We start from the raw sequence: 23,972 nt of genomic DNA, 5'->3' as shown, positions 1-23,972 counted from the left end.
TAATTATGGGCTTCACAGAAATCAGCCCAGCATCTGCTTCCTGTAAAAGAACACTGTGCTTCTCTAAGCAGTTTTCTTTATTTTCTTTCCTTAAAATTGGTTCACAAAAATAAAGGTGAGTTAGAAGATAAAGTTACTTGGAATTTCACCATGAAAAACAGCAACAACAATGGAACAAAGTTTAAAGAAAGTAACAAAATAATTAAAGCTTGCATTTTAAAGGTCTTGGCATTTAATCCTAAGCAAGAACGCCACAGCATTTCCCAAAGGGAGCAATGCACTTTGGCATCCAGGAAACACAAAATTAGGCTGCAACTCAGCTCTCCCGAATTTTTTAAGGTTTTTGTTGTGTTATTTAAGCTATAATGAAGAACTAATTTTCAGCAGAGAAGGTACCTGTATGAAACCTAGAGGCCTACCTAAAGCCAATAATAACTTGGGAACATAGTAGTGAGGAAAAACAGATAGAGAAAAACTCTAAACCAAGGGACAATGATGATTTTACAAAAGAGGTCAACACAGAGCAGCCAGGGTGAGGTTAGGATGGGTGTCAGTGAATAAGTATTTAACCACTCGAGGGCAGAGTGTAAATGCTCATTTACTGACAGGTCCCCTCAGTTCAGGCTTTTTGAAAGGAATTGCCAGCACAAAGCTCAAGGCTTTTCTTTCTTCTGCTCTTGCATGGTGCTGGAAAAATCAGATGAAGACTCTCCACAGCTAAGCCTTATTTCATGCATTTCTGCATCATCTGTTAGAGGCCAAAAGCCAGATCTGCAGAAATGGCAAGTGTTCATTTCTCCACCTGAAACAAATGTTAATATTTACCATATATGAAGCATTATAAGCATACAACACTACCCTAAAGTTCCTAAGCTGAGCATGCAGAAATAACAAATTCTACTGTTTTTCCTTTCTCTTCCACATTGTAAACACATGGAATATTTCATAGAGGCATTGAAAGTATGACTGTGTTCTAAAAGCAATAATTCAGAAAAAAACCCTGAAGCCCAGGCAGACTGCATTCTACCTTCCTGTTGAACAATGCAAAGACCTTCAGGAAAGAAATATACACAAAAACATAATTACACCTCACACACAGGGACAGAGTAAAGGTTTACAGGCAGCTATAATAATGTTTTTTCCTCAGTTTCATCGTGATCCATAATTCAAAGACCATTTTTTGGTTTTGAGTGCTGGTTTGGATGTTATTTCGTTTCTTTTTTTACTGTTTTGAGCAGAAGTAAATAGCAAACCAGTGATTTGTGTTGCTTACATTGGTTTAGAAGTAGCAACACCAAAAACTGGAATGATGGTGAACCATAGCTGCTTTCAGATGTGCCAGGGAACTGAGCTACACCACAGCAGCTCAAGTGCCCCGTGGAAGAGTACAGAGTGGTGAGTTCTCATGAAAGATCTCAGTATGTCCCATAGCTTAGTGGTACATCCAAAAACAGTTATATTTTTGACCAGACAAACACACACAGCCCTTGTTTTCCCCCAATCCACCTTCTGCTCTACTTAGTGCAGTGAGCCCAAGCAAAAAAGACAAGTTCTGAAAACAGCCTGTGTGGAATCAAATCTGTGTGCACTGGAGCAAGAGTTAAAGATAGAAGCGCAGTAGTTTTGGTGTGTTAACTAATACAACTGCAAAGCTCATCAAGAAATGAATAAATCAAAGCTAATTTCCAAAGCGTATTGCGTGTAATGACGTGGATTCAATTCACCATGTGTTCTAGGATTGAGATGTTACCATTTTCCCACAATGGGAAATGTGATGAGAGGGTCCTGAGCATACGATTTTGAAGCAGCAGCCCTTTGTTCCAGACAGTCTGGTGGCAGCTTCCTTCACATTGCTCATGTCTTCTTAAGGAAGTTTTTTCTCCTGCTGAAGTACATCAGCACTTTGTCCAGACACAAAAGAGGAAGAGATTACCTGTTTTGGCAGTGATGAGTTGCAGGACCAATGGTCGTCTTGTCACAATTCCAGAACCTCGTGGAAGAAAATCCCTAGAAACATTAAAAAAATAGTTACTAGCCAGAAGTAAAGTGCAGTTACATAACATATTGGACTAATTTGGAACCTCCTCTGTATTAAAATGGAAAGTTGGTGTGGATAGATTTATATCAAATACTCCTATAAAGTAGGGCTGTTAATTTTGGTTCAAGACAGTAGTAGGTCATTATATATTAGACAAATGTGTATCAAAACTAAATTACTGTCTCAGGGCATTACCAAGCCTCTTCAAGACCATCACATACAATATCTCACCTCGCAAAATAACAGTTCCTGAAGCCATGCCCAGATTTACCCAAATGATTCTGTCATGGCTGCACACTTATTCTGAGGAGGATCTCGACATAGGAACACACACATTCACACACCAAAGCTCTGCACAAACCAAACTGGCAGCACTCTGCACTACTCCTTCACTTGCTCGACTTCTGCCAGTTCACATCCCCAAATAACTTTTCCACCAACACATCTGCCCAGTTTTTTAGTGAAAGCAGAACACCACAAGTCCTGTGGGACAGAGGAAGAGAGTGTCTTTGGACCAGAAAGCAAGCAAGGAAACAAAGACACCAGTTCTGCCATATCATTATGCATCCCTATGATCCTTTCCATGTCTCTAAAGACAGGGAGACTCCTTATGCAATTGAAAAAAAAGAAACCCAAAGCAAAACAACACATTTTTCTCAGTGTCTTCCCCAGTTGCCAGGCCATTAAACATTTTAAAACCATGAGATGAGGTTCAGTGAGAGGCTTTGTAGAGTGTTTCCTTCAAATCAATGTCTTTGGAGGAATAAAATTCAGGGGTAAACAGAGTTGCTCAATTAATGTAAACTCATCAAAATCCCTTCATTTTTCCTGCCTTACAAGGAATGCTGAATCACCTTCCTGCCTGCCTTAGCAGCACTGCTAACTCACCTCTCTGGCTCAGGTGAAAAGCAATACAGCAAAGGATTAGGGCAGGAATTTTCAGTGAAAGGGCAGAGCTGATGTGGGTGACTGTTGTTATACACCCAAGTGCCTGCACAAAGGTGAGGCAGGAATGTGCAGTGTCTTTGGGAGGGTCAGGGAGAAGGACAGGAGTCACAGGAACAAAGCACAGCCCTGTCAGCCCTTTGGACAGAACTGCTAAGACAGGTCTGCTCCAGCCACCTGGGAAATCACCTCTTGCCTACAACCACTGAGGATCTTCATACTGACCCTGCACTACTTAAAGGAAGCCTGACTTTGGCAGCTCTTTTAAAGGCTGCACACAAACCTGCACGGTTTAAAACAGGCCTTGAGGGTACATCTATGAAAAATAAACTACACAAATACCCAGGATATTATCTGCAATAATATGCAAATCAGAGGATATTAGGTCTGAGCAGTCCCAGGACAAGCCAGGCTCAGGAATGCAACAGTGAATCTCCTTCCACAAGCACCAACAAGGTGACAAAGCTTCGCCAGAGAGGAAACACAGCAACTTTACCTGTGATATGACTAATGAAGGCTTCCTTCCCAACCTAACAGCTATATATAAAAAAATAAAAAAATAACATATGCAAGCAGTTCTAAGGCTCTGAGGAACAAGACCAGCTGTCAGCTCTGCCCGGCACTACTTTAGAACTCCCCAGCATCTTGAACGAAACAGTGTTAATTTCTAGCTAAACTGTGTTTCCCTTCCTCAGTACCTGTTAATGTGTGCCTACAATGTGATTACTCAACAAACCAAATCGAACCATGAAAGGGGAGGCTGTTCAAACACAAGCTCGCTCATTAACTTCCCTACTCAAACACAGACCTGCAGGCAAAAGTACAATTAATTAGGAATTCAAGTAATCTCTACAGCAAAGACACTGCAAAAACATTAGGTGTACTGATTTAAATCTGCTGTGTTGCTTTACAACACTTGAGACCGCAACAGGATACAGTAATTAGCTTAAAGAGATGCCAAAGGCCTTCAGACAGGTCTCTATCATAATTTCAGTATCTGGTGATAGAGAGAAAGCTGCCCCTCAATGAACATCTACTGGTATTTTCTCATGGGGAAACAGAGAAAATAGTAATGGGAACATGGTCATACTTCTGTATGCACTGAAATGACAGCAGCCCAGGAGGTAACAAATGCCTGTTAAGATTACAGTTTCATACACTGGTTTTCAAGCACTTAATATCTGTTTTTAAAATATTTTTTTTTTCCTATCAAGAAGCTAAAATGAATTGCCACTCAGGACAAAGTGGTCACCCAAACCAGTGTCCTCTACAGCGTCACAGGAGACATGAAAATCCTTTGAGGAGTCAGTCTGAAAAGAACTATTGATTTTCTGCTTCAGACTAAGCACATTCAGCAATAAAGAACACTGCATTAATGCAGCTCCCAGTGTACACAACACTGACCTTTCCTCAACAGCAAAATTAGAAAGAAAGGTAAGACAATAATTTTCCTTCAGAACATCCTCTTGATGCCCAAAAGAGACGAATTCTTTAACCCTGTCTAACGGGCTGAACTATTTTCTGTTCAAGCAAACATCAGCAGAGAGAGGTTCCTGCTTGGTGAGAGGGAGATCTGTGTTGATCACACAACCAGCTACATAAAACTTCTGCTACAAATGCACAGTTTGAAGAGGGAAAAAGTCAAAGAATAAGGGTAATGGGTTCACAGAGAGAGTCCAGAAGAAAATTCTCCACCACCATTTAACCACTGAAAAGGTGTTTAACCTCTATGAAAGAGACATTGATGTCAATTTGCCCACAGGGTAAGGGGGGTTTTTTAACATTTGAAATTTCAGCTTCATCCACAAAGCAACGGCACCTGTGTGCATTCTCTGTACAGTTCAAAATCAGATCTTACAAATAAATACATAAACCCTACTTTAAAAAAAAGGCTTTTTTTTAACACACGGAGAAATGTAAGTCAAATCTGGAACATAGCTTGCGCATCTTTAGGAAAAGCAACCTAGTACCACACTTCAGGGAATCAGATTAAATGCTGTACAACTGCTTCTGCAGAAATGCCTACTCTGACATGCACAGGACAGGATGCAGTTCCTCCTCCCCTCCCCTCATTCTCTAAAGGGTTTGTTAGTGGTGCTGAATGAAACGGCCCTGTATTAGAAAGGATCCCAAAACTTATACAAGTAACAGCAGCAAGAAATACAACAGGAATGAACAGAGCCAAGTCTCAAAGGTTCCTTCTGACCACAAGGACAATGCCCCTTCCATGTCCTGAGGGCACACCCTAACATTCTCATAAGGACAGACTAGAGACAGCTAGTTTGGTTTAGACACATTTGTTTAGTGAGAATTGGGAGAAAAAATTCACATCAGAGTTGAAGCAGCTGCAAAGAAATCCATCCAGGAAAATATTCATGCCCGAGAATTTGTGCTCTAAGGCACCAACAAGGGGGAGAGAAGGTTTTCTGTGGTGGGGGCAGTGAGCCTGGGAGCACCTGTGCGCACAACTGCAGGACCACTTAACAGTGAGGAGGAGCAGGAAAGAAGAAACACATTGTGCAAAAAAAAAGCTGGGAATGAAAGCCCTGCTGCTTTAAGAGACATCCATCCTGCATTAAGATTCCAACTACTTTTACATCTTCCCTCTCAGAGCATTTTCAGCACAAAGCACTGTGCTGACAGCAGCTGTACCGGCTCAGCAGCAGCAGTGACAGGACAGTCCATCAGCAAGGCTTGGCCAGTGCTGAATGTATCAAATGCAAATAAGAGCCAAACAGGCAGCTCTGCCAGCACGTCCCTTCAGGAACTTGTCAATCTTAGAACACACTCAGCTGTTACAATATCATTAAATACTTGCAAGAGCAAAATGTTTTCAGGGCTAAAAAAATTTTACTTTATAAAATTACCTCTTACTGCATAACATAAGCTGTGTTGTGTTCTCTAGTACTGCTCATTTCCAGTACCAGAGATCTGGACAAGTGTATCTACTAAGTTTGGTGTCTACTGTTTGTTTAATATATTAAGGAAGAGATAACAATTAAATTTGACTTGCTAAAAGCCAGGCCTCAAACTTATGGTGAAACAAGTTATCAGTGGCCCTACCAACACTTCAGTGGTTTATAGTAACAAGCCAGTTGGGGCTTTCAGGTGAAAAAGTAATTAGATGACACATTAATTGAAGAGTCTCGTGGAAGAGATGGAAAATTCAGGAAGGGCAGAAACTGCTGGGAAATGCTGAAAAGCTCCTAGGCAGGAGCTCCTCAGTGAGGTGGTCTCATTATAATGCAGGACTGCAGCTTACAAAGAAGAACACATCAAACAAATAAAACATAAACATAACATGTTTCAGGGGGATTTCCAGGGAGAGTTTCCATTTAGGAGATCTCTAGTACACTAACAGTATTTATTATGAAAAAAAAAACCAAACCAAAAACCAGAAGAATCCCCAGTTTGTGTGAAAAGTGATGATGCATGACTGTTTAAAACTTACTTGTAGTTTCAAAAGAGTAACTTATATTTGTTTTTCTTTGACAGTATAGGGCTGAGAAATTTCCTGTGGTTTGATCAGTTACACGGTCAGTATCACACAGGATAAACAGAACTAATTTAGATCAATACCAATATAATTAATTCATACAAAACATAGGGGGAATCCAGGAAATCAAATAACCCAGGAAAACGTCAATGATTACACAGTAACTGCATTAATTAAAAAGCTACAAACAATTCAAATGGATAGTGATGAATTGTTAAAAATATCAGAATTGCCTCCAAAGGAAAAGCCTCCACATTTTTCACAAAGGGCAGCAACATGCCAGGCTCAGGACAAGAGCCAGAGTTCTCTTACAGAGAGGCAGAAATGACCCATCTATTTCATTGTGCCAGATAACAGCAGCAAAGTCACACAAGTTCCCCCACTAACATAAAGTCCATCCCAAGACCCTAAACCATCCTCAAATGCAGAAAGGTCATGATCCATCAGCAGTCAATAAACACAAAAGTGCATTGGCAACGCTCCCCACAGGTTCTTATTCCCAAGTTTTACCAAGGAATGCAACACAGCTTTAATTGCAATAGGAAGCAATTGTGCCCAAAGTCAAAAGTTTTCCTGGGCCTTTTTCCAGCAGTGTTTATTGTTTTATACAATTCCAGCCTGGCACACCAGGAGCACTTGTGGCCCATATTAGCAGCTGAATGACCATACCTTGTGCAAAAGGCCACACAGTTTCACAGGAACACTGACACATGTCCATACAGCATCTCCAAGTTCTGTGGAAAACACACAAAAGCACTCAAAAAGATTCTGTTTTTCTTCCATTTCTCATTGTTAGCCTCAAAGCAAATGCTAAAAACCTGTAGAAACAGGAAAAAGCATAGTGCAGTGTAAGCCTGAGGACGGGAGGCATGAAACATTTCTATAACTTCTTCCATCAGGTTTTAAAAAGCCATAAACCTCATCCAGTTAATTTGTAACTGGAGAACTCTTAATGCTAAAAATACACATCTGCAGACCTATTTTGCAGATGTGCCCATTCTATCTCACCTGCTCCTGTGCTCACCAACCCCACGGAGGATCCAGCAGCAGATCCTTCCCTCACTTTTAATTCATTCCAAAACAAGGTATGTCCAAGAGATGGGAAATGTACTTTGCATTTACATGGAGTCCTTCTTAGGAATTAAGTCCATGAGATTTGTCATCACTGACACAAGACACCACTGTATTTATTCTTAGTGGCTTTGAAAGCACATATTCTCTACCCTTCAAGTGACAGTACAAAGATAACCCCAGGACACATTTTCAAGAAGCCTCAAAAGCCTCCAGGCACTGCCTCAGTTGTGCTTTGATGTTCTCAACCACATGCCTTTTTTAATTCAATAACACAGCAGTGTTTCTACAATGACACTCCTGTTTGGCCATATATGCTGTTCCTCATCAGCTCCAAGTACAGAGACCAGTTCTCACTGTCAGTCACCACTTGATCCCTCACTTCCTTTCATTAGTTGCAGAAGAGTAAATGTTTTTTTGTTTGGCACAATGCGTGTCAATCAAGGGTCTCCCACAGCTCTGTGCAATCAACATAATGAGCCTTACAGGAAGATGTACAAGACAATTAATCTGCTTTATTGAAGACCAGTGATACCTATCTTAATTAGGCCTACCAGGCATGCTAAATGCATCTGGATTTTTAGTGATCTCAGATATATCAGCTCCTGAAGCTCTGTACTGATCTTTCCAGTGTTTTTCTGGAAAACACACAGCATAGATGGCTGGTGCTTAGTTCATGTTTGGGCTGTTTGCAGCAACCATTCTTTCAAGGTAAATTTTCCTTCTACTGATGGATCATTTTAATCAACCTGCTCAATCAAGCACAACTACACAATTAGCCCCTGCAGTGTGTGCAGGGCTTTAGGGGCAAAAACCAGAGTATCCAGACACCTCAGGGCTGTCAGTTCCTCTTCCTCTCAAGCAGGGTACCTAAACTTGGTTTTTTTGAGAAGCCATTTTCCAACCCATCAATGTCCTTCACCACCACTGCTGAACTACTGGACCTCAGCAGCAAAGCAGGGACACTCCAATTATCCTATCCATCACTTTCAAGTAAGAACACAGGTTGAATTAAGAAAAATAAAAAACAAAGTGTTGAAAGCTAGCAGCCTAAAATGTCTCTTTGGGTCTCTTTTCCCTCCACTCCTTTACGGAATTGAGACCAACTACAAAACAAACCCAGAGGGCAATGTTAAAAAAAAAAAAAAGTCTACCCACAAAGACCCAGCTATGGGAATATGAGAGTGTTGATTTTAATTGTAGCAAAAAAAAAAAAAAAAAAAAAAAAAAAAAAAAAAAAAAAAAAAAAAATTATTTAAGAGCCCTTGAAAAACTGCAAAAAAGCTAGCAAGGGATTCCAGTCACACTAACTGGGCACCTCCGTAACAAGTGTGCTCAATGCCTGTGCATAGGCACCACTCAGGTGAGAAAGCAAAGCTTGAAATTTCCTCTTCATGTAGAAGACTGGTGAGACAGCAGGCTCAGAATTCCCTGTCATTATACTTCTCTCGGATCTGGAAGATGCTTTCTGTGAGTAGCAGCAGCATTTCTACCCAACAAGCTGCCAGAAGTTATTAAATCTCCCCTATTGGACATCACAGGGCTATGAGCAAATTAGTGCCAAAAATTACTCTGGTCCAAATGGTAAAGTCTTCCATCAAACAAAACTGGAATCAACAGGTTCTCCAAAGTAGGGGACATTTGAAGTCAAGTCTAGGAAGGCACAGACCTGCTCAGACCAATCTAATGCTGTATTTTGATAGCAGTGACAGTACCCCACATCACATTTCCACACAGAGAAAGGCGAGACTGTTCACTGACTCAGGGGAAGAAAATGCACTTCCTAGGATTCAAGAAAATGTCTTTTACATGATAGAAAGTTTTAAAATCTCAGTAATGCTTACAGGACTGCAAACTTACTGTCCACAGGCATGAGAAGCTGCCAGACAAAAGCCCAGGAATGAGAGATGAAGAGTGCTCTGTTTGCAGTGGCTGTGCTGAGCTGGATGAACAGAGAGGGAGGCTGCCAATGTGCAGGCTCGTGGGCAAGGCACAGTATGCACGGTGCATCTGCCCTCCCTGGCAGCCAGCCACACTCTGCTGCATCATCCTCACGCTGCTGCTGAAAATGCCTTTTTTCCTCTGCCCCTTTTAAGATTTTACAAAAGCTTCTACTATTTCCTGCCCAACGGTGCTCTCCATCAATTCCAAGTGATGGTGGAAGGAGGAGAAAGAAAGCACAAAACACAAAGAAAGCCCAACAATTCTCAGAATTTCATGTCAAAAAGAATAAAGGGGACTTTGCAGGACAACTTATTCTCCCTAATCAGATATGTCTGCTTTTAGGAAAGGACTCATTTGCATAGGATGTTGGTGCATAAAAGCCCATCCATTCTCAGGATGAATACTAATGTAGCAAGATTCTGTATCTCAACACAAGAAACAACAAAAATTCTTTACTCACTTTAAATTATCAGTGCTCTAAATAGACCTTGGCTGTTTGGTTTTTTTTCCAATCACTTTCAGCTGCCAAATGCAATTAACAATGTTTCTTTAGAAAGATTTGAGTAAGAAGTTTTCCTTAGTAATATAATCAGAGAAAAGAATCTGACTGCAAGGATCAAAAAGAAACAACATGTCACAACAAACCAGACCTATTAGCTACAAGAAGCTAACTACTACAGAAATACTTGCATTTAGCAAATAATTCACCTCTTGATACTCTGTAAGGACAAATCTTCTAGATATTGTGAATTCCAGTGCTTACCAAAACCCCAGAAAAACACAGAAAAAAATCAATCTGCTGCTCTTCCTCCCAAATCCCACTGTCCTGAATTGGGATCCATCGATATAGACTTTTTAAACAGTAGCATTTTATACAATCAGCTGTGACACATGCTAGTAAAACCCAAGAACTTTTCAGAATCATCATGAAAATACATTTCTCTTTTGTAGTAGACAAAGTGCCAAACTGTACAATGACCTCTTCTGGTACAATATAAGCCATTTCAGATCATTTTGCAGAGCTGGAATGTAACTGGATTCAATTTGTGTACTCCCTCTGGAATATATACACAGTGGGAACTGCAGCATAAAGAGCATCAATTTATCAACAGGAAGACAACTACAGAAGGAAAGGGGAAAGGAGATTGTTTCCAAAACAAGTGATCCAAGTTTCTCAAACAACTCCTCTTCTCTAGACATTTTATTATTTTCTACCTGCCCATTTATTCTTCTCTGAGCCCGTGGTATGTGCAAATTAATATATTGTCCAGGACAAAGTAAAGTCTGTTTAGCTCAACAGTGAAATTTAATATCAGCCATCATCTCCCATCTCTCTGCTCTCCACAAACTGAATTATTAGCACAAGAAAAATCTATATTAGAAGTCTGACCAAAAGAGTGTTTTGTGCTGCCACTTCCCAGAACACTAACAAAGTCATTAGGCTGCAGGCCTCAGTCCAGACTCCTGAGCTTCTCAGCCTCTTTCCCAGATCCGACAGACATTGAGGATCTTCTGTCAATGTTTGTTTAGCATCTGAACAAATGAACAGGTGAGCACACAAGGGCACAACACTGCCTCTGATGGATTATGCCAAAATTTCTTCAGCAGCTTCCAGCTTGGCTGATGAGCAGGGCTGGCAGAGAGCCCATTTCTCCCAACATGCAGCAGAGAGCAGAGATATCTCCCAGTGGTTCTCACCCCTGCCATGCAGAGCCCTGTCTGTTCTCTGCAGGTGAGTGACACACAGGCAGCTTCAGGGCACCCTCTAGAGCTGAGCCCACTGGATGGATGTCCCGGTTTGAGGCATCTGCAGTGCACAGAGTAAACAAGGGACTAAGTGCCCAAGGTTACTCTGGCTTTGATGATCTCATCTATAAGGGCTGAATCCATCTCACAGCACAGAGTGAATCTCCTGTGCACCTGAACAATGAAATCTTGGTGGTTTTGCACAGGAGCTAGGATGCAGCAATACCATGCTAGGTGCTGAATTAAAAGTGCAGCTTCCACACACAAATTATAAAAGCTGACATTATCAGCAGACACTTGGGTTGAAAACCTCTCTTATCTCCAGCTACAGTCTCCTTTACATCCCAGAGGCTATCACAGACAACAGTGCTTGGCAGCACATCAATGCCCAGCACCCAGTGAAGTGGGATTTTGCTCCTCTCTAGTTCAATAATGCTGCCTTGTTCATCTCAATGCTGAAGAAAAGGATGCAAGGTCACAGTTAAATACTGCTCATTTCCTGTTCTCAGCATATTTACACTACAGGTACACGGCATTAAAGGGATTCCCAGTAGCCAGTTACAAGTGAGCACAGGAAACATGGGGAATGCCTTATTATGTTTAAAAAACCCCAAAAACCAGTATGAAAACCAAACCATAAAAAGCAAAATGTCCCTCCCTCTCATGCCTGCAATCTAGGCACTGTTTCAGAAACCCATAAATACTTGGAGAAGCATCATCAATTTGCTCAGTGATCAACTGAGGGAAGGCAAACCACAAACATGATCTCTCTCTCAATGACTAAGCTATTGCTGGTGCCTTTCTGGGATGAGGAAACACTGCTACATCTCAGCTGTTCAAGGCAAAATCCAAGGCTCAGTTTTGGTTGCGCACAGAAATCTAAATCAGCCATCACTCAAACAAGAAAAATGCAAACCAGCAACTTTTAGACAACAATCACAGTTCTCCCACACTGATTTTAAGATTATATGCTACCATCTTCCTTTAGAGATAGAAGCAAGTTAAAAATAAAGGAATAAAAATGTATATTCTACATCCAGTTAAGGCATGTGTGGATACCCATGCAGGTGTTATTTAAAAAGCAGTTTGAGGTGACACAGCAAAGAGTGGCAGAGAACAGTGTCCACACTTCCATGTCCCTGCTGCAATCCATGGCAGCATCACTCCCAATGTTTACTGGTGAATGTCCAAACAACCCCATTCCTAATATCTATTTATCTAAGCTGGAAATCCTTTTTTGCTATTTCATCTACACAGGAAAGTGACATAAGCTTGAAACATCAGCAGCAATGCTCATCAAGGAACAGCAAGACAACAAAGGTGTTGGTTATTTGTTGATCTCAACACTACAAAATCCCAAGTGTGGGCTCTTCCTGAAGGCAGTGAGTAACAGATTTGTAATACTATACAAGAGTCTAGAGGGTCAGACAATCTGCTAAACTTCCAGAAGTGCCTCTGTATTAAAAACCAGGAAAGTGTGGATGAAGTTAAGTGATTCTTATGGTCTGGAACAAAACAAAAACAAAAACAAAAACAAAAAAAAAAAAAAAAAAAAAAAAAAAAAAAACCACCAACTCAACCCACAAATGTCTCCTGAGATGACTGCTCTCCTTTAAAAACGATCAGAGGAGTGCAGCCACCTGCAGTACCTCGATGGATTGAACTCCCACTAACAACTGCCACTGAGTCTGTAGCACTGAATTCTTACAAGGCACTCGAGATCAGACTGGGGTTTTTTGAACATTGCTTTTTGCAGGGTTTTGAAGTTTGTCTGAAGTCTAGAGCACAGACTTCAAATACTACACTTGTATTCACTAAACGCTACAATACCTTAATGGTACACAGCATGCTGAAGTTATAGTAAATCTGTATTCTCACAGGCACACTTTACAAAAGTGAAGTGTGACTTATTGATTTAGCATCTCTAACCTGCCTGACACGCTGAACTTACATGCCAGAATAAAGGTCAGAGCTCCCTATACTATGCCTGCCTCATGACAGAGTAAAGCTTTTCTTAATTGGCCAAATTTAAATGCCAAAAATAAAAGACAAATCCTCAAAAGTAGTTTTAGAGGAAAAAAAGTTACTTTACATGTGGGGTGGTGGTGAAAAAACAGCATATTTCTTTGCATGTCTGTTTTTAAATACACACTTTCTTCACTTTGTATATATCAATTCTCAAGACTTGAAGAAAAAAAAAAAAAAGAACTTAAAGTCCACAATGGAGTTACATTTAAGGACAAAACCAGGCCATATGTATCCCATCTAAACAGCCTGTTAGTTCTCTATTGTATAAATACAAAAACTTAATTCAGGGAAGAAACTCAAATGAGCCACTGTCTCATTTCCTGCTGTTTCTAATGAATGAAATACCCAGAAAATTCTTGCTTTCGTTGCACCAGAGTATTTTGATAACTAGGCTAATATACTCAATACTGTACTCCAAGCTGTACTATGGCTTAATTAGTCAGGAAAAGGAGTGGCTGACTCCCATTTCCAGAAGATCCTTAAGATTAAAAAAGAGTACACAGCACCACGTTTCAGTTTGTATCTCAGTTTGTATTCAGTTTGGCTGCTTAGCTTCTTCATGCCTGATTTTCTGTAAAAAAGGTTTTTCTGTCAATGCCTAGTAACTAAAAGAATAAAATGCACCAATAAGATGCACCAATCTTAATGCATCTCCCCCAGGAAGCATCAATCTAAATTATGTGTCTACATTCTTCAGAGAAATTTTCTGCTCTAGCAGCCAGAGCTGAAGTCCCTTCTCTTCTCCTAATGACTCAACGCAGTCTTTTCACAACCGCCATCTCAAGCAGAACAGAATGAGCTGAGCACACGAGGAATAGTCATTTCAAAAAGAAATAATCACTCCATATGTCATAATAAATAGGTCTACTTACATGCAGTGGCCCTAAGATTATCAAAAGCATCTCGGATCAAAAAGCTGCAAAACTGAATTACACAATCAGACCCCAGGCTCTTAAAATGAAAGTGTCTGTGTGATTATGACTGACAAGCTTACAATCAAGAGTTCACATCTCTTATAAAACAATTATTTGGCCACATGCAGTTTGTATTATATTAAGCAGGAAGGGAAGTGAAGAGCTTTCAAGTTGGAAACCTAATTATTAATTTCTTGTTATTTTTAAGAGTAAAACAAGGTTCTGATTTCTGAAGAAGGAGACCCTGACAAGGTAGCTTGCTGTCTGTGCCTTCAGTTATCTGAAAACCCCATTTGGATACAGATGAAATAACAGAAAGTGCTTTCTCTCCAAATACAGTTTACAGAGATTGCTCCTGCCATTAGTTTTCTTTTAAGTAATCCTATTATTTCCAAAAGCGAGTCTGAAAAGCACAAACAACATATAAACTCCTGGCCCTGAACTGCTCAGGAGCACAGGAAAAAGAGGTCCCTTCTCCCACTGGCAACCTGCTGGCATTTGTTGTTTGACTTCCCTTTGTGCTTTTGAACCGCTCTCCAACCAACCTCTACCAGAAAGCTGCATTAGATCCTTTGCTTGAAACACTGCCTCAACATTTTCTGGGCACATTTACTGCTGTTACAGAGGGAAGCAGACGGAGGTAGGAAGAACATTTGCTCTACAGACAACTTCATTTCCTCAAACACACACCATGAGCTCAGTTATGAGCACATGAAGCTCTAACTCGTAAATGGCAGTGACTGCTGTCCTCAGGTGCTCCCCGGAATCTCTGTTTCCATCTAAATATAACCACAATCCTGAGAGAAAAATCTTCACACACAGTCCTTGACTACCAAAAGAAACTCTCCATACACACAGACGAGCAGTATATAAAGAGGAAACTCCAAATTCCTCAGGGGATGCTAATCCAAATAGCAACAACAATGGATACACTGGGAGATTTGACACCGCTTCATTCCAGCTTAGTTCGAAGCCAACCTACAAGGAGACAAGTAGTTTTGGGCGTCACACAATTTCTGCAGCAGCAAACATGCAGAATCTATCCTCAACCAGCACCACCATCAATGCAAAACACATGGAAACTAATCCAAACATATTCCCTGCCTGCTGGCAGTCATCTGGGATCCTGTGTGCACCTAAGCAGGCCTGGAGGCAGTGATGGATACATGTCATCCCCCTGGCTCCCACTCCCAGGCCATCTGCCAGCCCCCACATCTGTGCCAGCACCACATTCCTCACAACCCTTCCCAAAAATCCCAGCAGTGCATAAACAAGATGGTGGATAACCCTGCATGGCCCAACATCCTTCCTAGGACACACAGAGCATTCTAACTCTTGATACCTCCTGCAAGTCAGAAAATAGTTTCTACTGGCCAAGCACAAACAAAGTAATCTTTGCACAACCAAAGATCTTGTGGAAGACTGAAACACCCACAGTGCTATAGTGGCTACAGACAGCAGGGAATAACAACCTGATCCTGGAGTTAAAACCACCAACCTCACCCCAGCTCCACTGACAAATACAGGTCAACAACCAGCATGTTTGCAGCAAGACCCTGCCTTTCACATGGAGGATATTGTGCCTTCCTCACAGCAATTACAGCTATTCCTGAAGAAAAGAGATCTTCAATGTCCCTCTGAAGGCTAAGAGTTCAAAATCGACTAATGATAGTGATTCATGTGGTTAAAAAAACCAAACTGAAACCAACAGAACAAAAAAACTCCACAATCACAAAACAGCCCAAACCAAAAAAACTAAACCAAAGCCATGAGAATTAATGCTCAAACTTCAGAGCAATGCAAGGACAGTTTTATTTTGATGTCAATTTCAAAGCTGTGTTACTATTAGTTAAAGTTGGCTCTGTGGTTGCCAGAGGTCATGCAATACACCTGTAACAAAGAGAAATGAGCCCAGCATGGCTCTACAGGGAGACTTGTTACCTCTACAAGCCATATCAAGACAGATGTGGAGGAAACAAACTTGTTTGCAGAGAGCAGCTGCATTATCCAATAAAAAGAGGAATATCCTATGGCTTACTAAAAAGAGACACAGGCCATTTGTCTGCTGATCTAACAAGCAAAATCCTCTTCTGAGCTCATGGATATTTATTAATCTGGTTCTGAGGGTTCACAACCAAGTTCTCACAGCTTAGCAAGGGCACATCTGCTGACCATACATATTCAGTCTGGAGGAAAAGCAAAACATCAATGCTCAAGTCTCGTGGAATAGGTTTGAAGCAATGCAGTTTAATGTCATTTTTGTAACAGGCTCCAAGGTTGCAAGTAGGGAGGTACTACAGATCAGTCCCTGCTGAATCTCAAGAAGTTACTGCATACAACAACTATGTAGAACTTTGAAACCAGGCTGGAAGAATCCAAATTCCAAATCCCATGTGACAAAGACATTCAGGTATTTCACAGTAGCCTGTAACCTCTTCTCTGAAGAGACTGTCTTGAAGTGTCTGCAGGCTGCACAGCCAGTAACTACACGAGTGAAAAAACACGAGTGGCCCTAGCTCTCCTTCATAAATCCTCCTAGAAGTGCCCACATCTCACTGGTGCAGCTGGTTCCAGCCTCCTGGCCAAAGGGGCCAGGTCAGCACAAACAGCTCCTTTTCACCTTCTGCTCCAGGCAGGCACATCCAGGCGGCTCAGAAGAACAGCTCCACCTGCGGATCAGACGGAGCAGACGCTCTGGCAGCTGAGAAGTGACAAGCATCTGGGAGCACGATGATCTTCCATCAGCACAGCTGGATCCAGGGACCGACGTCAGCCCACCTCACCCAGCCCTGACCCCAGGGACCGAAATATCTTCACTGACAAGAAATATGAAGGTGCTTTTTCCCCTCAGCACGTCTTGTGTGCAGCTTTGTGGACACACAGCTCAAAAAGTCAAAAGGTTATTAAAATACTTTTTAAGGACTTGCTTAAAAAAAACAGTAATAATTTGATGGCAAATCGTGATTTCTGAGGATCTCATTTATGTTTTCCAAACTCGAGAAACTTGGCAATACTGCCAACACCAGCGGCTAGCTTGAGGCTTCAAGGAGAAAGAAGAGGAAGAACTGACATTTAACACAGTCAGTTCTGAAGGAGAGATGAAGAACCACTATCCAGTATTTTTATACCGGGTGTCAAGAGCTATTGCAGCCTGACACACGGCCAGGTTGTGGAGTGTCACAGCATTCATTATTACCTTCGGTGAAGATGTCCGCACATCCAAGTCCCCAACACCGACACACAGCAGTATTTCGACCCTCTAATCCGGGCTGGATCGCAGCTCGGCAGCGGGAGCACCACGTCCCTCCGGGAGCCCGCAGCTATTTGAGGCAAACGCAGCAGGAACTTCATCAAACAGCACGTGAAGCCCATGTTTACCTCGGGACGTCTCCAGAGGCACTGCCTGACCGTCAGAAAAGCACCGCCTGAATCGTCAGGCTTCCCCTTTTCCTGTCAGTGATTTGTTAGAAACGATGCCCACGTTGGACTTGACGATCTTGGAGGTCTTTTCCAACCTTAATGATGCGAATACCCACAGGCGCGTTGGGACGGTGCGAATTTATAGGCGATGGGAGGAATGAGCCGCCCAGAGCCAGCACCCGATCGAAATTAGAGTTTGGAGCTTTAAACACCTCGCTCCTCTCGAGCGGCCGTCACCCAGACACACACACGTACGCACACACGAAGCGGGCACACGAACGCGCTCGCACCGGAGCGGCGGCGGCTTCCCCGCACCGCGCACATCACACCACGGGCGCTGCCGGGCCAGGGCCCGCCGCGCCACCCCCGAGGCACTGCGGGCCGAGGGACAGCGAGCATCCCCGGTGGGGATGGAGCACCCACGGTGGGCTCGAAGCCGCGAACTGTCCCCCAAAAACCCTCCCGGTCCATCCCCGCCCGACACCGCCCCCCCATTCCCCGCTCTGAGGGGGGCGCGCGCCGCGGCTGTTGGGAACGGCGCGCGCTGGGGCCGTGTGGGGGGAGCAGGGGGGGGGGCGCGGGGGTGCCGTGCCCGCCGCCCCTCACCTGGAGACGCAGTTCTCCAGCACAGAGCTCTTGCCGGCGCTCTGCCCGCCCACCACCGCGATCTGCGGCAGGTCGAGCAGGCAGTTCTGGCCCAGCGCCGCGAAGGCATCCTGCAGCCGGTTAACGAGCGGGATAAGCCCCTCCATCCCGCCGCCACCGCCGCCTCCTCCTCCTCCTCCTCCGCCCGCCGCCGCTGACAGGTAACGGCCGGCGCACTGCGCATGCGCCCCTCCCCCCGCGGGCCCGGGGGCGGGGCCTCGCGGGGCGGCCACGCCCCCTCCCGTGCAGGTCCCGCTGCGGGTCCCACGATTGTCCCAAAATCCGTTCTTCCCCCCATTGTACCAAAGGCCCATCCACGCTGAGACTCAAGGGGTTGGATTTATTTATAATTCTGCGCAGAAAGATGGCTGGGTGGCAAATCCACAAAGCCAGCACGACCACTGTCAAAAGTTTTCCTTTTTTGTGGGTTTTAACAAAACAAGGCGTTGATGTTTATCGGCTACAAGTTATCTAGTTCGCTTATTAATTAGTGTTCTATCTTCTGTTGGTTAATGATCCTTTTACTTCCAATGTTAATTAGTCTGCATGCTCAGTCTTTCTCTTGAGTTAGTGGGTTCTTTGGGTCGGTGATCTGTGAGTCAGTGGTCACAATTTGTCCCTGCCAGAATTACTTCTTACCAAGCCGGAGCTGATTTCAGCACAGTTGCTCGGTTGTTTTTACTAGTTTTTTCTTCTTTATCTTGGGTGTTCTGCCAAATATCGTTGTAGCCCCTAAATTCTGCATTCTTTGTCAGCTAAGAGTGGTACACTCTTCTTCCTTCCCTTTGGTAACTTCCCTCTAGGTCTGAGATAACTGAAACATGTCCACTTTAACAAGGAAATCCTACAGACAAGTAATTTGTCTTTCTACCACCTGGAACATCACTTAGAGCTTACTTCTTAGGGATTGTTTTTTCACAGACTGCCCAGAGAGGCTGTGGAGATATCCCAGAACCAACAAGACTCAATCTTGAACCTGTGCTCTGGGATGACACTGCTTGAGCTGGGAGATTGGACCAGATGCCCCACTGTGCTCTCTGGCCTGAGCCATTCTGTGATGCTGTTCCTGCCTAAGGACAAGGCCACCTCGGTGTTGGCATCCTTGGACATGAGGAGCATGATTCACACAGGTCCGTGCACTGACCATGGGACCACCATACTTCCCCTCTCCCCTGAGAGCCCCAACCCCAGCCAGACCCCCATCCTGCTGCTGGGAAGGGCTGTGGCAGTGCTCAGGCACAGGCAGGAGTGCTGCCAGGGCCAGGCACATTCTGAGGAGGAGCCAGGCCCGGCAGGGCTGGCAGCAGGTGCATGGCTCGGGAGCAGGCTGGGAAGTGACATCAAGCTCCAAGCCATGTCACTGCAGCGGGCTCAATTAAAAATGCACGCTGAGGCTGAGCTGAAAGCTCAGGCACACAACAGAGATGAGATTCATCTGCGATTGCTGGCAGCAGTCACATCATGAACATATCCGAAAGGCTTTGGAGTCCTGCGGCAATAAAAGTTATCCTCTCTATTAAAGCACGCTGGCCTCGCTCAGCGTGAAAAGCAAAACAAAAGGGAACTGGGAACATCCCGCTGGCTGACGGAGACTAATGACCTGGAGGATTATCAAAACTTCTTGGACAGAGCTCTCAATAAGTGTAAAAAATTCCTCTATAACAGACCAACCCATAACTCTGGAAACAAGTAACAGTTCTTACTCCGCATAAGGCAGAGACAGCTTCTCCTCCTCGCTGCAGTTAGATCACAGCCTCTGGGAAAAGCCTTGCCATCATTTCTGTCTAGTTGGGAGCCTGGGAGTTATTGGCATAATTATGCCAATTAGCAGCATGATAATTTCTTTCCCCACTCCTGGGCAAGCAAGCTGTGTCAGGAGGCACTGGAGTAGCAGCCTGGCCTTCCTCCAGTTTGTGGGTTTCTATGGAGGCTGGAAGTTGGGAAGAACATTATGAGTGTCAGAGCACTTTGTGCTGCCCCTATGAAATAACTAAGGTCCCTAGAAGAGCAGACTGGCCATAGGATTGCATCTCCACAGAAGACAAATGAAGATGGAGAAAGGTGTGATGTCTGGGGAGCAGCACCATGCACACCTTCAAACTGATAACTGGGGAACTGTCGTTTCTGTGGGGTCTTTAAATTACAGCTTTGTCTGCTTCCATGAATAAAATAAAATAAATTAGTAAAACAACTAAGATTAGGAAAAGTTTGAGTTATTCCCCTGTCCTGGGTTGCAGTGTAGGATGTACACAAAGTATTTATTCTATCACCATCTTCATGAACTTTTGAAACCAGGTGGGGCAGTGTTTTCCCAAGCCCCCTGCCTTTGGGGTGTCTTCTGCTAATGGCCCATCAACGCCTGGCCCATGACTCACAGGTAACTCCCTCCAGGAGTTATCTCTGTTTAATGGGCCATCAAGGACCCACTTCACACTCCTCATCCCATTGTGAGATGCTCTGCCCAGGGGGAGGAGCCAAGCAGTCTCACCTGGATATAAGCTGGTATGTGGGACAGTGCAAGCAGTCCTGACCCATTGGATTCCCAGAGGAGCAGAGCTACTAGACCTTTCTACAGGATCACTGCTTCAGGAAGAGCACCTCACCTGGACTGCTTCCACTATACTGCTCAGGTTGTATTCTGACTCTGTCAGTGGTCCTTTGTGTTATCACATTTATTTTATTTTTTACCTTTTTTACCTTTTTTCTTATTAAATTCTATTTCTGACTTGGAGCCTCTCACTCGTTTTTGCTTTCAAACCACGACATTCCCCAAGTATAGACTCCTCACTTTCTGGAAAGAGCACAAACAATTTCATTATGGATGCTTGTGTTATCATGAGAGGTTTTCCTCGTTTTTCCAACAACTTCAAGAGAGCAGGGAAGGAGAGAGGAGAGGCACTCAAGGATATCTTTAGGTCTCTGCTTTTTCCTGACTGACTTCTCTGGGCAGCTTGTTCCAAACCCCCATGCAGAGCCCAGCCTGGCTTTCTGAATTTGCCAAGATTCAGAGTGGCTAAATTAAAGGAAACAGGGGTGCTACAAGCAGAGACCATTGCAAAGCTTCTTGTAACAAAAAATCTGAAATACAAGACCCAAATCAGTGTCAGGAGGCCACACAAGAAATTGTTCTCTGGGGGAGCAGTAGGTACAATCCCCAGGAGCACAGAGCTGGGCTGCTCACTGGTTAACCAGCTAAACAATATGGTTTTACCCTGGTGTGCTCAGTTGTGCCCCACAATATTTATCATTTCCTTTTGCTGCACGCCAGGCTCAGCAAGGAGAGAAAACCTTTCCTGGCATGGCAGGAAGGGTGGGTGCCCTGCTCCCCAAGGTGACATCCTGACTCCAACAGCGTGGTCTGATGTCACACATCACCAGCTCCAGCACCACCTGCCTGGGGCCCCCAGTCACAGCCTCCAGTGCATTTCAGATCAAGGCTACAGACAGCAAGCTTGTCCTGCCATGACTTTCAGAAAAATACATGGCAAAAATAGCCTGGCTTTAGGGTGCAGCTGAACCCACAAACCCACGCACAGACACTTCTCCCTCACCAGGCAGAGTGACATTAAAACTGAGGACATTTGGACTAGGCCCCCAGGCTGCTTCACAAACACACACCAGTGCAATTCCCTTCACGAGAAATGAGTTTTGTACAAACCAGCCGAGTGGAGACTCGCAGATATCTGCAGTGAGGAGGCAGTCATGCTGCCCTGCCTGGGGAGAGCAGAGCACAGCACGGGCTGCAGTCCCTCCCCTCAGAACAGGCAGGCTCCTTCACACCTGCTCGTCTCTCCAGGGACCTTCCTCACCTCCTTCTTGCTTCAGACACAAACGCAGAGTTTTTACAGAGCTTTTTAGGCAGTTGATGGGCACAGAGCAGGAGGAGGTGTGGGCAGGGAGCCCGTGCAAGGGGGAGTTCCCAGGTTCTCTCTCGGCAGCACTTGGCTCCGCAGTGGAGCTGCATGAAGGTGCCAGTCAGCATTATGCCTGTGCATCTGCCAGGACGAGAGCTCAGACCCTGAAGCTGCAAAAGACGGAATTCAAGCCCGTGAAAAAAATCCAGAGTGGCTGCAGAGCTGTGATTAGAGTAGCGGCTGCAGCATTTTTCCATGTAAAGAGGATGTGCTTTCTGCCTTCCCCCCACAGCCCGGGGCACTGCTGACTCACTGATCGCAGGACAACCCAATCCCTGTCCCATCTCTCCTCTCTCCTGCCCTGTGACCTCCAGCTGCATTCTTTAGTCGGGTGCATCCCGTTGCAGAGCAGAAAAAGGGCACCGTGCTGCATTGCAGCCTGCAGAGATGTTTCCCTGCAGCCCTCAGCACCCCAGGAAAGAGCTGTACTCCCTCCTTGCAGCCTGGCAGCGTGCCTGCTTCCTTGGCCACAAAGCCAGACAAGCCAAGTGCTTCCCCAAGGGAAGATTTCATGGACAAAACACTTCCCGCATGCTTCCAGCCTCTGGGAGTGGCTATTGGAGCCCTTGCTGTGCTGGACGGTGCCATGCAGCATCCCCAGGCAGTGGGGCCAAGGCTCTGCCCAGCTGAAGGGAAACACTCCAGGGCTTAGTCCCTGCAGCTTTCAGTGCTGCAAAATCTCTCCCAGCTGTTTGCTGTACTTTGAGCTGATGACAGTATGTCCCTTATCCACCTCCACCCTGTTCCCAAGAGGGAACTGGAGTGTCATCCTCTTCTCTTCTGCAGAACAGGGACCTGGGCTGTGACACCACATGGGGTGTACGTGTGGCACCCCATCAGTGCTGCCTCAAAGTGTCACTGTCCTGCCACCTGCCTGCCCACAGCCACCCTGGGCCAAAAAACCTCTCTGCAGCCTTCCACCCAAGCTCGGGAAACTCAGGGCTGACCCACCAACTCCCAGTGTCTCTGTTCACTGGAGTGGCAGCAGGACATGGATGTGATGCTCTGAGAAGGGACTGGACCAGCCCAAAGCATCCCCAACTGTCTGTGGCCTCAGACCTGAGCCATGGGATGAGTTACACACCCCGCTCTTTTTGTGCTGGGAAAGCCAGAAAGGAAAAAGTCAACATCTCCATGCCAGTGGAGGTTGCTAAGTGACGGCAGAGCTTGTTTCTATCCCGCCACTGACAGCGTGCCTACGCTGCAAGGGAAGGAAGTGAGGAGTAAGGGATGTAAACATGAGTACGTTGCCAAAACACTCCACAGAATCACATTGCCAAACATATACATTAGCTGCATGTTTTGGCTGCCAGCAGAGGAATATTTACTATGTGTCAATTACTCCAGCCTTGGAGCGTGTTTACCTGCAGAGGAGGATTTGCAGCACTTGTGAATTTGCCAGTTTTCCAGCTGAAATTAATTTCCAGACCAAAGAGCTCAGGCTATCAGTAGCTGCAGGAACAGCTGCAATGAACTGAGATTTCATCCTTACATTGTTTCTAATAGATGGCTTTTGTTTTTCCACCAGGATGTGGCGTTATGCAGCATTTTGGAAGCACAACAGAAAGGCAGGATTGGACAAGGGAAGGATGAAGGCAGCCTTTGTATGAGCTCCTGGGGAAGGAAGGAGATGGTTTTGGTAAAATAAAGGGCACACACATAAACCTATGTCGTTAAGATTATGCTGAGAATTGCAAACTAAGTTAAAAATAGAGTAAATGCAGCACTGCTGATCTAGTTGAGAAATTTGCCATTGCTAAACTAGGTGGATAATAGACATCTTTCAAAACAGTGCTCATCACAGAGGAGCT

At 44.4% G+C, this 23,972-nt stretch overlaps 1 protein-coding gene across 2 annotated transcripts in view; it reads right to left on the bottom strand.

Moving 5' to 3' along the window:
- The window catches only part of DNM3 (dynamin 3), a gene marked incomplete at both ends in the record, with an annotated part of 168,274 nt that extends 149,920 nt beyond the window's left edge, over window positions 1–18,354 (bottom strand). For both annotated transcript variants that reach the window (XM_083867687.1, XM_083867688.1), the window contains 2 exons: window positions 1,934–2,007; window positions 18,209–18,354. In XM_083867687.1, the coding sequence (XP_083723813.1) occupies window positions 1,934–2,007; window positions 18,209–18,354 (220 nt within the window). The remainder of the gene's footprint in view (window positions 1–1,933; window positions 2,008–18,208) is intronic.
- Window positions 18,355–23,972: the final 5,618 nt, after the last annotated feature.

This window comes from Zosterops lateralis (assembly GCF_965231275.1).
Source record: "Zosterops lateralis genome assembly, chromosome: 9".
Lineage (NCBI taxonomy): Eukaryota > Metazoa > Chordata > Aves > Passeriformes > Zosteropidae > Zosterops > Zosterops lateralis.
Note: the sequence above shows the minus strand (reverse complement) of the source record. Positions and strands in the feature narration are given on the sequence as shown.